Source organism: Tigriopus californicus, chromosome 10 (assembly GCF_007210705.1).
Source record: "Tigriopus californicus strain San Diego chromosome 10, Tcal_SD_v2.1, whole genome shotgun sequence".
NCBI lineage: Eukaryota > Metazoa > Arthropoda > Copepoda > Harpacticoida > Harpacticidae > Tigriopus > Tigriopus californicus.
Window position 1 is genome coordinate 250,581 of NC_081449.1, and position 15,156 is coordinate 265,736.

The window sequence follows — 15,156 nt, forward strand, 5'->3', positions numbered from 1 at the left end:
GCATTTTGCCGATAGGTCCAAATTTAAATACGGCAAAGTTCAAATGTGCTCGTATACTATTGGCAAAATAGATCTCAAAGAGCCATCCCCTCCACGTGAGTACGACTTCAACGTCCCTTTGGCCTTGGCCTCCCTGTCAATGCTCTCGTCGTCTGTGTATTCAACCATTGGCCATTCTTTAAAACCCCTATTGAATTGCACTGCATTGCATTGCAAAGTATGCCACGAATGCATTCCTCACTTTCACGGACCTTCTGAAAGAGCTCGGACAAAGTAGGAATGTCGCCATTATCATTATGCCTCAGAAAAAAACATATCGGGATTTACTATGTTTGTGTAACTTTTGTTTCTTCGGCACTATTTTTCTCGCCCTCTCTGTCATGTCTGTCACGGACAAGGGTCGGCGATGCTGGTCTGGACTCAAGGACACGCGGCGAGAGAAATTACTTCACGACTGACTGGAACTTTTCGGAACAATTGTTGCATTAAAGGTTTTTTTTACCGCCCACCACTCCAAGAACGACAACCATAAGCCTGCGAAACAAAAGCAACACCCGACGACACGGTGACAATAACATGCTGGACCTGGGGACACTACCCTAGGGAGATTTTAGTCGTGGTTGCAATCCCTGAAGAATATTGGCAATGCAGGTGAGTGGGTCTGAATAGTCAGCCCGTTGGGCTTCAAAAGGAAAAGGGTTCCCCTGTTGGATCCTTGAGGCCGCCAACCAATCTGTCGAGGGTGCCGCAGGAACTGGAAAGAGCCACCATCGTGTTCCATTAGGGCCCTCACTCAGCTGGCAAAGTGAGTGTTGGGACCAAAACCCCTGGATGTTGCTGTTCCCTCTCGTCTCTTTTGGTGCGTTGGTTCCACTCTCGTGACCGGGAGAACTTTTGACAAGAAAATCGAAACCAGGTAGGCGAATGCTCGGAACAGGTTGGGCAGGCCAGCTCCCTGGGCCACTTTTCGTGCTTGGAACAAGGAACAGTAGGGAATAAGAACTTGGTACCCTTTGTAATGAGGTATGGCATTGAATAACTCGGTATCAAATAGGGATTAATGGGTCGATAACAATACCTTTTCAATGCAAGGAACGATGCACATGTCAAATGCTCATCCCTAAATGAATTCGGTACGGAAACTGAACACGATTGTATGAAGTTGTGTAGGACCTAGTGGAAATGTGTGACGTTATTGCCCCGGTTGCTCCCCATCCAATTGGAACAAAAGAAGGGCGAGTGAGCGAGTGAGTGAGTGAGAGTCAATCCCAACCTTGACAGGCGCTCCCGCCGAACTCTCCTACCAATATGGTTTGTGTGTTTGGCATGAATTCAAACAGAACCAGCTCTTGAACGTACGGATCAGTTGGGTTCATTCCAGTGGAATTTGTGACATCCCAGAGGACTTTGCTTTGTGTACTTTGCGCCCTGGAATTGACCTCCTTTGATGAGTGCATAAGAGTTGGTCGCTTGTCTAATTTCCCTCTGATTGACCAAGCTGGATTGGACCTTTGCAAACGAGAGTGGTGTCCCTCTCGTTCTGGCTCATGTCACAAGTGCGACATGATGGCTCATTGATCCGTTTGAGGGCCTTGGGTGCGAAGTGTTGCGAACGTGGGCATGCTGGGTCTGGTTGATATAGTACTTAGGAGTAGTAGTAGTAGTAGTAGAAGTTGTGCAAGCAGAAGTACATGCTTCTTGTTTCCAGTGGTTTCCAATCGGGATTGAAACATCTCCCTTCAAACGAACGCGTTTGAATAGGGCGTGAGAAGTGATGGCCAAAAAGAAAGGGGAATATTCAGTGCTTTCGGAAGTCAATACCGAGGAGGATTGGAAGGCCATGTGCGAGCGAGAGGTGAGAAACCTAGATAGAAAATGCGCTTTTTGACCATTCATTGCTTTTCATCGCTTGAATTGTTTAGCCATGCATCATGTTGAGTAGTCGTTCGGAATGCCCATACTTGTCTTCAGCCAATGTACTCCTCGAACCTTGAGCCCAACCAAGTCCCTAAATCCTCGATGGCAATAAATGGATCAATTCTGCATTCACAAGGCTAGTCTGGGATCTTTCTTAGAATAAGCTGGGTTTTAGCTACTCTTAGGAATTCAAACATGACCTAGAAACATAAATGGTTTTGATATGGTTTTTATACGCGGTTTCTTCCTACAAGAAATTGTTTTATTAACCTGCGAGGTATCGAAATGTGTTTTCAATGTTGGGCAAGAATTGTTATTTCTAAAGAAGGGATTTACAAACATGCCTCTAGTACCATTTTTAGTATGAAATCGTTTCACAGTGCCTGCACCGCTTTTCTAAAATGTTCGACCTTCTGTCTTTGCCTTAGAAACTGATTTTTGAGACACGCCCTCTTTTTGTACTACTCTAGGCAGTGATTGCTCGACGTTTCCTAATCAAAATGTGTCAACGGAAAATAGAGCTCATTTCGTTCTTTAGCTAATTCTTATTTATCATCTGATTGGATGGCAATTGTTTCAGGGCCTGACTGTGGTGGACGTGTATTCCGATTGGAGTGGCCCTTGTAATGCCATGACCAACTTCTTGAAGAAAATGAAGCTGGAGGTGAATAATGACCTTTTGTCCTATGCCATGGCCAAGGCCGATGCCATCCCACAATTGGCCATTTTCAGAGGCCATTGCAAACCCATCTGGTTGTTCATTTCCTCAGGTATGACCATGCCACCACGCCATAGCACCATTTTGTGCATTGAATAAAAAAATCATTCACGTGTACTATATTCTGCCCATCCCACGTAGACTTTTTTATGTTGACGGCTGACTTGTCTCGCTTGGTTGTTTGGCCGTCTTTCGCGAGCCATTCGTTATTTTAAGATGTGACAGTTTGAACCAAGTTTGTGATTGATAGCTCGAGTGACCTTTTAGTGTCGGGTCTAGTTTGTCTGAAGACAGAACTGAGGACCTACTAGTACTTCAGTCCCCTCGAGCCTTGACAGATCGAGAAAGTTGTCGGCCGCCAACTCAAATGATCTCGTCCTTTGGTGTACGTACCGTAGGTGAGCCCACTGGCGTGGTCCATGGGGCCAACGCCCCCTTATTGGGCCGGATGATTCAACGCGAGATGGATCGCTTGAAACAAGTCATGAACGGAGAGGCCCAACCACAAGTCATCGCTCTCGAGGATTGTGTTCCAAGTAAGGTTCAATTGAGAATATGGTTGCCTTGGGACCCAGCTAGAACTTAAGGGGTTTCCTTTTCCGTCATCAGTAGTACCACGTGTACACGAATGGAGAATCCAAAGAACGAGCTACCTTCTCTCGTTCTCGGCTGTTTTCGATATCAAGTACATATTTTCATTACTTAATCGAGCTTCGATTTGCCAAGCTTCTTAAGGGGAAGGTGTATATAGCTTAGTTTTGTAACAACTGAAGGCCAGCGGGCATGGATGTGCATGTAATAGAGTTCTTGTTGGCAAATCATTTGATCAAAGTCTGAACAAACGTATGCTGAAGTCAAGCACTATAAGAATCATTTCTCAAAGTCACTTTTCCCACCAAAGTCCAAGATACAAATTTTGACCTTTGATAGACCAAAGCGTCCTCCACCATTCAAATCAAGGGTAATCAGTGCTAATGAAAGTAAATATACGTTTTAGGGTAGGCATTATGGCTACGTAAACCATATGGGTTTTTATTTCTTGGCAGAGAAATCCTTCACCCAAAGCGACAACAACGCCAGCGTTCAAATGGACGGACAGATGTTTCAATGCCTGAAAGAAATCAAAACCTCCCGGAATTCCCCCACCAACGATTCCAACAAGAACTTTGCTTTGCTCTTGATCGAGGAGTACATCAAAGACATGGGGTCAAAGACCATGGAGGACATCACCAAATTCCTCGAGGACAAAGGTAAACAAGTGCCTGCTATACCTATGAAGTACTTTATGGGTTCTATTGTACGGCAGTCCGTCCGGCTTAAGGAACGAGACCATTTCGTAGCTCTACAAAGAGAAGGCGAAGAACGTTCATGATATTTTTGATGATGATTGTGCCCTCTAGAAATGATGATTATGCGACAAAAAGAGTCTACTTTGAGCCAGGAGGACGTGCAAATGTTCGCCTCGGGGAGTGATATTCCAGCTCAACAGTTGTCGCCCTTGATTGGAACCAATTGCAAGATCCTGCTTCTCAGGTATTGTTACCAAATAAATGACAAAAATCTAATCCGTTAGGGGATTTCCCTCAAGTGATTGTCTGGAAACGTTTTGGATTTTCTTCGCATAACAGATGGACATTTGAGGCAACAGTTAACTTTTGATTCATATTAGGCAAGCACTTTTTCTAAGTTATCGAAGTGTTTTTAATTCGAGATGGATTAAATCCTAAATCAATTTCCCTACCCCCATGACACAAAACGAAAAAGTCCAACCAACAGCCTGGTCCACTGCAATCGAGGCTGGTATATTGAAATGCATACGCTGATATAGTTGGTATAGGGAGTTTCAATGGGCTTTACTATGTCGCCTCAGGTTGGTGAACAGAAAAATTGACTTCAAGTTCAACATAATAATTACCTTTGGCTTTAATCACAGTCCGAAATCTCGTAAGAGCAAAGGCGGCGATAACAGATGCCTCATGTGGTATCGCATTATCGTATGAGTTCCCCGTAAGTCATAATTGATCAAAGATTTGGTCACATAATGTGTTCGAATTTGCCGCTCTAGATCACCCGTGAACCAATCAAGATGTAACATAGAAGAGTAAAAATCGAGTTTGTTGTGGATTTATACAGCAGCTGAATCGGTAACCAGTGGATAGTGCAACTCTAGCTGATGGAAATCAGCTCCTCTACAATCAGAAACTATACCCTAGCAGCCGGTCAGCTAATATTCATTCGCTCTGAAAACTAGTCCGCCGGGCTAGCTCTCATTGCACTCTCCAGGAGTTGCTTCCTCTATACTGGAACGAAAGGCTGGTCTGGGATTGTTGATAAAAAAATAATCTAAATGTCGCTTAAAACTAACAATGTATCATCTAGTAAACATAATCGTCGAAGTGAGCATGGTAGCAGATTATAAAGGGTTGGTGCTCGGTTTAGTACAAAACAGGATTTTAAGGTCTTCACCAACTTTTTATCTGATGGGTTGAAATTAAATCTGATTTCACATGTCTCCATCACTTAAGTTATATTTCATTCCCGGGCTAGGACAAAGTGCATTGGGACATTTAAAAACATGCAGGATTAGGTAGCGTTCGTACTTACGCTGTGTTCCGTGCACAATCGAGTACATCATCCTGATATGATATGGACAAATGATGTACAGGATGAATGATAGTTCACGGAACGGTATTTATCAAAATGTTTAGAGAAAATGTATATGAAGATCTTGTGAAAACTACAAAATTGATGGATTTCCCAACGTGCACAGTGTTTGGCGGTGAGATGTCAACCAAATGGCAACCCAATGCTCGCTGAAACGTCGTAATCCATCATAAGTTACCTCCAGCCCTTCATTGCTGAAAGACCAGTTCTTGGAAGGTTGTGAAATTTGGAGACACTCCAAAGGAACTTGAACAAGAATCTTGATAAGAAATCTCATCCCCAATAATTGTTGTCACCAAAACGCCGGCCCTTGACCACGAAAGACGACCGAACTCTTCTTGGACCACTTTGAAATTGATGCTCCACAATCCCATGGCATACAGGAAAGCTGACACATTCAACCATCAGCTACTGCAACAACCCATTTAGCCTCCATGAGGAGGAGGCGGAAGTCAACGTGGCACGGGAAATTTAACCAAAAACACAGTCACGCATCACCCTTCAACGAGGAAAGAGTCACATTTTGGTTCTCGAGGAGAGAAGTCAGTTTTTGAACCTCTCCGAGGAGGAACCACCTGCCTTTACAAAGTGCTGGGACGTTGTCATTATTGTGGTGCCAAGAAGTGGGAACTGTTTCTAAGGACAGAGATCGTCATCATATGGGAGTAGGAAACCCAGGAAGCCGTGCAGAAGAGCAAGAGGACCTGGGGAAGTGCTGAGTCTGAGTGCAGCACTTCGTCACTCTGTTAGTGGACCTTCAATCCCGTCGAGTGGACGTCATCCGAGGATCTCCATTGAACCATCTCGCCACTCATCGAGCAGTAATGATTAACCCGTTGTTTCATATGTGAATATCCCCTTTCCCATTGGCCCAACAATTCCCCCACTTTTCTTACCGGAGCAAGACAGCTGATAGGCGGTGGGTTTGTGATAAATAAAGTAGATTGAACTGTACAGTTTGCCTTGAAGAGTAGCCTAGATTTTCCAGACGACCGAAATTGATCTGTAACCGTAGGGAGTAGGGGTAGCAAGTGATTTGTATCCTTAGTCAATCAATTGATGATTGTTTGAGGCCCTTATTATAAAGGAAGCTCGAACTATTGCTCGTATGCCCTGATTAGGGTTATAACCGGAGGCCTTAAGATAGGTCTAAGAAATTTAAGCCCCTGTACTAGGTGCTCTCCATCTTTGAGAGCTAACAAGGTATTTTTATCTAGTGCTTGGGTCAAGAGTTCCATGCTTCCGTTCACCATGGGAATTCAATAAGTCAGGACCTTACACCCCTGGCTGGTGGACGGACCACGCTGAATACTATGTAATTCTAAGGATTGAATGAAGGCTTTCCCAATAGCTTAAATGGTTCATGCCTGCAATATATGTTTTAAAACTTCTATGTACTTTTTTATCTCTACTTTCATGGGCGTCCAGATTGGGAAAGCCTAGGGAAGCTCATGCCTCAACCAGTTTCGTCTTGAGGACGTTCACTGATGGCCATAATTTGTGAAACGCCCTCCTCTCCAGAATGTACTATAGTCGAAAGTCCATAGGGATCAAGTCTGGCAAGGAGGGCGGCCAAAGGTCTTTGAGCCAGATATCAGGAATCATGTCCTTGCAAAAAATCTGGACCAAGCTTGCCGTTAGAGGGGGCGCCATCTTGCTTGAATGTGACAACACCCTTTGGGTACTCGTTTGGCATCCATGGTACCCCCTCCTCTGAGACATGTCTGGTCAATTTTCACGCCATCTTCCATGAAGATTAGGGGGGGGGGCTCTTTCCACCTGTGAAGACCCAGCCTAAACCATAACCAAGGGAGGCTTTTGCCTCCTGAAAGCTGTCTGACGGTCTATATAGCTGCAGGTCTTGTCCTTGGCCAAGAACTCATTGATTTGGCTATTGTGCTTGGCCTGAATGGTGAATACCTTCTCAGCACTCCAAAGCACAAGGAGTTGGCTGTCGTGGACAAGACGTTAAAGAGTTTTCTTCTAACGGATGCTGTGCTTCCCTTTGGTGGCCTCTGACAAGATTTGTCACCATCTCTTCTGCTGAGGGACCATCCCCCAAGTCCGTTTTTACCAACCTCATCATGGTAGACCTGATCACAAACTCTTCCTTTGGCATCTGCCGGATTCGTCTTTATTCGTTCCCCCATATCTTCTCCGAGTTCCTCTTCTTCATGGCGGCAGCTCAAACGGGCCTCTGGCAAGTCTGGACCTGCCTTGATGTCTTATCGGTCTCGTGGAAAGATCTAATGGTGCAAAAGACAATGGCTCGGCTGAAAGTGGACTTGAATGTCCTGGCCAAGGTCGTGGCCGACTTCCAGGCATGGGACGTCGTAGTAATAAAGTCTCGGTTCTCTCATTCACTTGACAATTTGGGGCCTGAAGAGTCACTTTACCAAATTTGTCGTACTTTTAAGATTTGTCGCCAACTAATTAGTTGTCATGTTTGAATGGCTAAAAAGGTGCAAAATTTGAAATGAAAGGGCAAAAAAAAGTCTTCGAAACCTAGTCTCAGTTGTAATGGACCAGGCTGTGCATCGAGACTGGCATGAAAGTTGTTTTGGCTATCGTTCTCACATTATACTAAATCAGTTGGTAATCATATGCTGATTAGAGATTATAAAACCTGGTAGCAAATGTATTGTTAATTGTAAAATATAAACTTTCCATTTTATCGCATGATCAAACTTTGGTTAATTAAGAAAACGAAGAAAACCAATTTTTCCTACTAGAGACTTATTCTCTTCGCAAAGCTTCAGTAGAAAACTCGCCCAACCTCTCATCCTCAGAAGGATAAATCTTCGTTCCAAGCAAATACATTATGAATGGTTGAGTATTGAGACGAGAAGACGTTCTTTTAGGTGCAAAGATGAATCGGTGAACGCGCACAAGCGAATCCAGGTCATGTTGGGTCCCAAGAGCGGAACCAAAGTGGAGAAGAAAAAAGGGTAAGGGAGGACTCTCTCCTTATTAGGTAGAATGCTGGTAATCCAGAGGATAAAGAAAACAAAAGAACTATTGTATTATATCTCGTTCAGGATTCCGCATTCGGAAAACTTGAGGCACCGTTATTTTGACCCGGAGGAGTTCTCCATTGGATTCATGTGTCCCGACTATTCGGGATTCCTCCAACTGATGGACAAGCACTTCCTCGAGTCTCTGAAAACCGCCTATGATCCCAATTTTCCGGACGGGTAAGGAAAGTACTTCATTTCTACACCCAATGATGGTCATAATCCATTTGGAAGCGGATGGCTTATAGGAGCATATAAGAATACAGACCCAAATAATCCCAAGATAAGATATAATTACTTTACCAAGGTATGGCGTAAAAAAAGTTAATGAATGCACAGGCATTGGGCACCTTTCTTTCCCCTCTTTCCACCTGTCTTTGACCGTCTTTGATAGCCAATAGTTTATTCTTAATAATAATCTATCTTTGCTGCCACTCTTGGTCATGCCAATTCGTGAAGCGAATAAGAGTGTGTGTATAATATTATACACACATATGGTTGAATGAAAGAATAAAGTGGTTAGAACTAGCAAATGAGTTTTTTGAATGTCGATTTTGATCGTTACAGCGTTCTGTTTGTGTTTGAGGCCGAACTAAATGAGGACGTAATGGCCACGGTTCGCAAGGAAAAGATCCCAATGAAGGTCAAGGTTGACTTTAAGATTCAAAACCGGGAGGTCCTCAAAGACATTTTACACGAGGTCCACTCCAAGGAAGATGACTCCAAGGCAGATGACTCCAAGGCCAACAACGCCGCCTTGGAAGGAGTTGAAAAGCTCAAGGATCTACTGGAAGACACGGAAAATATTGACCCAGGTATATATAATGATTGATGACTCTTAAGACTGTCGAAGGGAGAACCCTAACTACGAACGTGCTATAGTTTTCACGATGCCCCTTTCCAGATCGAACGTTTGTTGGCTTGTTGGTGGATAACTCGGGCTCTTTGGACGCTCTACTTCCGTTCCAACCGTTGGCCGTGTCCAGTCACCCGGGATTTCTGTCCCACATTTTGCCCAAATCCAAGAACCCCAAAAGCCCCGGGAAAGAATGACAAAACGAGAAATCCTCCCCAGCCATGGGAGGATTTCTGAAAGTCATTTTAAATGAATAGGTCGGCCAGACTAGCAAACCTTTACAACAACAACAACAACAACAACAACAACAACAACAACATACATATTACTATCAGTCAGAGCATTCTAGGAACCAGTGGCAAGCCGTCTGTTTCTCCTTTAACCGTTCGAAAAGAGACTCTTCGGATGTAATTATTGAATAAATCATGTCATACATGGATGATTCTAACCATTGCCAATAACATGTGGACAAAAGTACGAGTACTTGTTGAGTGGAACGCAAAAAATGGCCCGATGCATTTTCTTTCTCTTATCAACTTGTCCATTCAGTATGAACAGAAATGGCGATCTAGAAATCTAATAACGTTGATTTGGAAATGACAATAGCAGAGGTTAGTGAAAAGATGAATCATACCTGGGCCTATTCATTGTTATTGTTCTCGTTTCTAGTCCCATAGTCAACAAAGTAGAAATTTGGATCCACCGAAGCAAGATAGATAAACTATAATGGAACCTTAATGGCAAGAATAGAGGCGCTTCTTGGGTCAATATCATATTTGAAAAATAAAACGCACATGCACGAGTCCGTTTTTTTCATTTGCAGACCCAAAGAAAAAGCTCAGATAAGCATCCTCGGGAGTTTATGAGGGGAATACACTAATGCTTATTGAAGCAATTGGAGAAAAAACCTCGGCTTGTTTTTGACCAGGTCCTCCTTGAAATTGATTCATATGAAGCACACGTAGTCAACTATCAATATTTTCACAAACTAAAATGGGAGAGATAGACGTTTGCCATCCAGTTTTGAACTGAGGAAGATCTAAGGCAAGTCTCCGGGTAGCTTTTGAGTTCGTAATCGAAAAATGTAAATCAATAACTGTGTAAAATTCATGGTAAATGGGTTTAGCTGTTTTTTTTTGTACTTTTTAATGCCTTGGAGCTTATCAGTCACACTCCCTACACATGTTACCATATTCGTTCCAAGACTTCAAGCACGGTCCATTTATGAAATAATTTCTCTTCAAACCACAACTCTATGGAATATTTTGAGTGGGAAAATCATCAGGCAATACATACATGATTAGTGTAATATATCCAAAGATGTTGACTTTGCTCGATAGCTCGCGAACTTGAAATCTACAAGGAGGCCTTTCATTAAGTGTTTCTTGGTTCAAACCTGTGCCCCCATGCATCTGTTTTGTTGGGATAATTCCTGGTGTTTAGAAACGCTTAATAAGTCTTCTGAATTATACGTACAGTAGGATTAGGAGCAGCTTTGCTTCTGGCAATTGAACAAAATACTTTAGCAACCATTCTGAAAGGCTTCTTAGTTATGAGTTGCGACTAGAGTATTCAAATAGAAAGAAGATAGTAGAATCTAATTATATATTTCAACAATCTTGAAGAGCTTCAAATTTCCAATCGTTAAGCAAGATATTTCAGATCGAGTCGATCAAATTAAGCTTCTACAACAACAAATGCGAATAATCTACAATCGGCTCCTCTTGTCCAACCGGAACAGGTTGTGCATCCCAATGTTGTTCCACTTGTCGCCGCTTTTCCCTTGAGCCTTGCCATCGTTCCTGAAATGAAAAGGAAAATGGCATGCCATCAATCGGATCGTTTAGCTTGGCCAAGCCTTCACCTTGGAGGTGAATGGTCCCCTGCACGTATGAACGTATGGACGTATGAACGCATGAAAGTAGGTTCGTTTCGTACCTGAGCCGCCGATCCAAGAGGCTGACGAAGGCTGATTGATCCGCTGGTAAAGTGGCGTACTCTGGCTGGATGAGACCTTGATTGGCCTCCACCAGCCATGACCTCAACTCTGAGGACAGAAATGAGCGCTCCTCTTGGGTCAAACAGTCGCTCTCCCGGACAATGCTCACGATAGACATGGCAATCAGGACAGCGGCACAAGTTGATATGAACCTCATAACTTGATTTGTGTCAAAGGTAGGTTGTGCGTCGTTGAGGTTGTTATGAAGAACTGGTGAGAGTTGCCTCGCTCGATGGGTCTTTTATACTTGGCATGTGTTTCCGTCAGACTCGTGTGCATCTTTGGCTCAATAGCCGACTTTGGGTAAAGGCCAAAGTGGAGCAACAGATACCACTTCACGAATTTGAGACTCGTTAAGCACCACCTCCGTCCCATTGAATTCCCATTTCAGGGAAACATTTCTCAATTAAACCGCGACCCACCACCGTTCACCTTATTTCTACCCGCTCATAGAGGAGATATTTATGTATAGAGCGACTCATTCTACCAATAATACAGCTCAGGATTCACCACATGGAAAAGGAACGCTCCTCAGGGCGCAAGGGGGAAGCGATAATGATCACTCGTGGAACATTTCCTGTTATGACAATATTTATATTTCAAAAACGAGAGAAAATTTGCCCACGTAGTGTAGTTTCAGCTCATTGCTGCACTTCACAATAACTTACCATTGCATGCATTTCAATCTTTTTTTTTTTAATCTGTCATCCTTCGCATTATTGGTTATGGTTATTATGGTTACAAATGTAGGAGGGTATTATGGCTGAATAACTTGTCATATCCTTTCTTTTTGTTAAGAACTCGTATGCTTGCCTCTAGTCCTGGTCAAAGTTGAGTGTTCATTAGTCAGCCAGAGATCCCTGTTCCATAAGATTCATCTACACTTAATCTCTCCTTGAGCGCGTTGGTTTTTCGCTTTTTCATGGACCATCCATCCATCGTATCTGCTAGCTGTTCATGTGTACTATACGGGCAAGCACTTGGCAATGCGGCGAGGGAGGGAGAGCCCCCAAGGGATTCCATGAAAAAGCACTCTCAACTAGTTCAATGAGACCAAGTCCACCAATGAGATCAAGTGGCTCAAATCAGATGAATGTGGGGCATACCCACGGGACTAATGAGCTTCAGACAAAGCCAGCTGGCGGGTGGGTTGGCTTAGTGCAACACCGCTAATTGGTCATTCCCCCGGTCATTAGAGTCCGTGTTCCGTAAACAACAACTTCAAAATCCAGATCAAGTGACGTTTTGACTAGCTTGTGGAAACATGGATGATTAATTTCCTATTGTGGGTGGAGGAGAGTTCTTCTGAAAGTGTAAACCCCAATACAAATCAGGCTTCATTCACAATACTACTTGAATCAAACGGAAGTCAAACCCAACGAACTGGGGAAAGGCATTATATTTTATTATGAATTTTGAGGCACGGCATTGAGCCAATGCGCGATTTCATTGGGCCCATTCTACTTTAGGTCGATTCCAACACATAATAAGGCCGTCACCAAACATTCCAAAAAAAGAAAGAAAGTGCAATCAGCTTCCTTCAAAGTTTTCTTCAGTTAGAAATCAAATTAAATAAAAAGGGATATGACATTCACGCCCGCAGTCTTTGGATTAGATATAGTTTCTAACCAAAATATGATGCATAGCTTCCCAAATGCTAGGCTAACTCTTTTTTTTCAAAGAAATATAGAAAAAGATGCAGTGGTGAAATTTTGAGGAAATGGGCTAGACATAAACGAAAAGTGGGCGAGCAAATTGGATGTTTTCTGCCCATTGTGACAACTTAGATATCGGACACGTTTTTGCAGCCACCCGGTAGTTAGGGCAACATACGTACACGTAGGCCACCAATTTCCCTTGCCAGCCACTCATCATGCTGATTCTATCTTAGGCCATGATCATTCCCAGGTGGCCTATCATCACCTCAGATCATTCCATCAAATGTGAAACCTACGTCTATGTCTATAAAAGGAATAGTGGTTAACAGAGTTCGAGAGAGTGAGAGACGTCCCCGGTTCGACTCTCCTCCCTGACTTTTCTCCAAAGTAAACAATTAGGCGCTAATCACGTCCAAAGATGGGAATCAACTTAATACAAGCAAAACACTGCGTTTGTTCTGAAGTTCTCCCCTCCGGCCTTAAAATCCCCCATTTTTCCATGTATTAATACCACACTTTGGGCTTCCAGAGCTAGTCGTAACCTAATATACGTGTATTATAACAGAACACTTGGCTAGTTCCCTTGTTCTATATGGAATGCGTTTTCTGTGAAATATGTACGAGAGGTTCTTGGCCGCTTAACCGAGCGTTCGGGAGCTAATCTTCAAGTTTTGAATTGTTTGTTGCTTCAGACAGGATTAATTGGTGGCGTTGGTCCAAGCGGATCCTTTCACTTAACTTCAAGACAACTATGAGGGTGAAGGCACCCTGACGCGTCGATGACGGTTTCTGTGTCTTCAATCGCAGTGGTTTCAATTGATGACACCTCGTCAGCGATGATCTTGAAGACGACCACCTCTCAACCAACCGTCGACCAAATAATCGCCCCTGGACAAAATAAACACCCTCTTCATTTCAACTCTTCTGAAAGCTGCCAAGAGCCTTGAATATCCGAAATGTTGAGTGGAGGAAATGCTAATTCCATTGTAAAAGTATTTAGAAGAAATGTGGGCTCAGCCCTGCAGGGTGGACCGACCGGGACCTGAGTTTCGTGCTTTGTTCTGTCTAGATCATTCGGTTAGATTAGACTCATTCTGGGAGCAATCGGCTCGAGTTCGCGGTGCACTTCCGTCTCGGAAATACATACTTGGTCAAAAAAAAAAACCATTGCCGTCCAACTGCCGGTAGTTACAAATAGACTCGCCTCATCATCCCCATTAAGAAATAACAAGAGCCATCTCGTCTCCACCTGTTGGGTGTTGTGGGGTTCCATCAAAGGATCTACAAACCCTCTGACAGTCAGAGAGTCAGCAACGCTTAGAACCTTGAGTATGTTCATTGTTCATGATCGTACTTCAAACGACCACCACTAACTCATGTGCATGCAGTCCTTTAGATGGGCCCCAAGGGGGTGTTTTCATTGGGCACTGACTTTTTGTCGTGCAGCCCATCTAGGGGAACGAGCGAGAGACGGGTGGCATGTTTCCTGAAATGCCCCCAAAAGGCCTGATTCCTGACAAAACGCCTGAGTGGCTTCATGATGAATGAATTCAATGCCGTGGATCGATGGAGGCATGGAGGCATGGATGGATGGATGGGTGTGTGATGACGACGTATTTAGGCGTTGATTGGTGAGCTGAAATGATGGTCAAATATGGTCATGTGGATCATTATGATCCTGGTGTACTATCATGTATGAGGGCTGTTTGTACTCACGAGGAGAAGCACTCAGATACAAAGCCAGAGTAGAACTAAACTGTTCTTGACAGGTGAGCGGACGACGGCCTCTTTAAAAGGCGACCCACCGCTCCAGAAACGTGATTGATATAAGCCGCCAACAATCAATGAGATGCATAATAAAGTATGGACATGGAAGACGACGTTAGGACGAACTACGTGGTTGTCTACTATATGCACGTATATGTATGTATATGTATGTACAAAATAAAAGTATCCCCGTTGGTCTGACAGGATTTGACCTTTGACATTCCGGGGATCATGGCAGAGGCCAATAAAATGGGGTCTTCATCCTGCTGACCCCCTAGGATGAGTCAAAATCCTGATAGAGATACATTAAAAGTGGAGTCCTGAAATAGCTCAGCCCTGACATTCTTGACACTACTGGCTACGGTAGGCTGAACTTGATTGGTGATCTGTCGTGATTGATGAAATCCATTCTGGCCCAATCCTTTTCCTAAACGAATTCGAATTCGAGCCGTTTCAGTTCAACTCGAAAGGCCAGGAAATGGGTCAGGCTAGCGCCCAAAAAGAGACGTCGCTTGTTTATCCATATTATGTCGGTGATAAGTAGAGACAGGAGAGAGAGAGAG

At 43.7% G+C, this 15,156-nt stretch overlaps 2 protein-coding genes across 2 annotated transcripts; one reads left to right on the forward strand and one right to left on the reverse strand.

Annotated features, from left to right (window-relative positions):
* Positions 1-1,162: 1,162 nt before the first annotated feature.
* Positions 1,163-9,971, forward strand: LOC131889189 (thioredoxin domain-containing protein 6-like). The gene is made up of 10 exons (XM_059238218.1): positions 1,163-1,627; positions 1,709-1,855; positions 2,498-2,687; positions 3,034-3,171; positions 3,682-3,885; positions 4,036-4,168; positions 8,161-8,247; positions 8,338-8,493; positions 8,881-9,128; positions 9,218-9,971. The coding sequence occupies exons 2-10, from the start codon at positions 1,775-1,777 to the stop codon at positions 9,364-9,366; spliced, it is 1,386 nt and encodes a 461-aa protein (XP_059094201.1). The 5' UTR covers positions 1,163-1,627; positions 1,709-1,774; the 3' UTR covers positions 9,367-9,971.
* Positions 9,972-10,759: 788 nt separating this feature from the next.
* Positions 10,760-11,556, reverse strand: LOC131888299 (uncharacterized). Its single transcript, XM_059237120.1, has 2 exons — positions 11,108-11,556; positions 10,760-10,971 (listed from the first exon to the last, which is right to left on the reverse strand). Exons 1-2 carry the CDS (start codon positions 11,323-11,325, stop codon positions 10,878-10,880), a joined length of 312 nt encoding a protein of 103 aa, XP_059093103.1. The 5' UTR covers positions 11,326-11,556; the 3' UTR covers positions 10,760-10,877.
* Between the last annotated feature and the right edge of the window lie 3,600 nt (positions 11,557-15,156).

What these genes read in the sequence shown, in the direction of transcription:
- LOC131889189 (XM_059238218.1), top strand. Translation starts at nt 1,775, where the DNA reads ATGGCCAAAAAGAAAGGGGAATATTCAGTGCTTTCGGAAGTCAATACC. An exon ending in TGCAAGATCCTGCTTCTCAG is followed by an intron (nt 4,169 to 8,160) that starts GTATTGTTACCA and finishes ACGTTCTTTTAG; the next exon opens with GTGCAAAGATGAATCGGTGA. An exon ending in CACGGAAAATATTGACCCAG is followed by an intron (nt 9,129 to 9,217) that starts GTATATATAATG and finishes GCCCCTTTCCAG; the next exon opens with ATCGAACGTTTGTTGGCTTG.
- LOC131888299 (XM_059237120.1), bottom strand. Translation starts at nt 11,325, where the DNA reads ATGAGGTTCATATCAACTTGTGCCGCTGTCCTGATTGCCATGTCTATC. An exon ending in CTCTTGGATCGGCGGCTCAG is followed by an intron (nt 10,972 to 11,107) that starts GTACGAAACGAA and finishes TTTTCATTTCAG; the next exon opens with GAACGATGGCAAGGCTCAAG.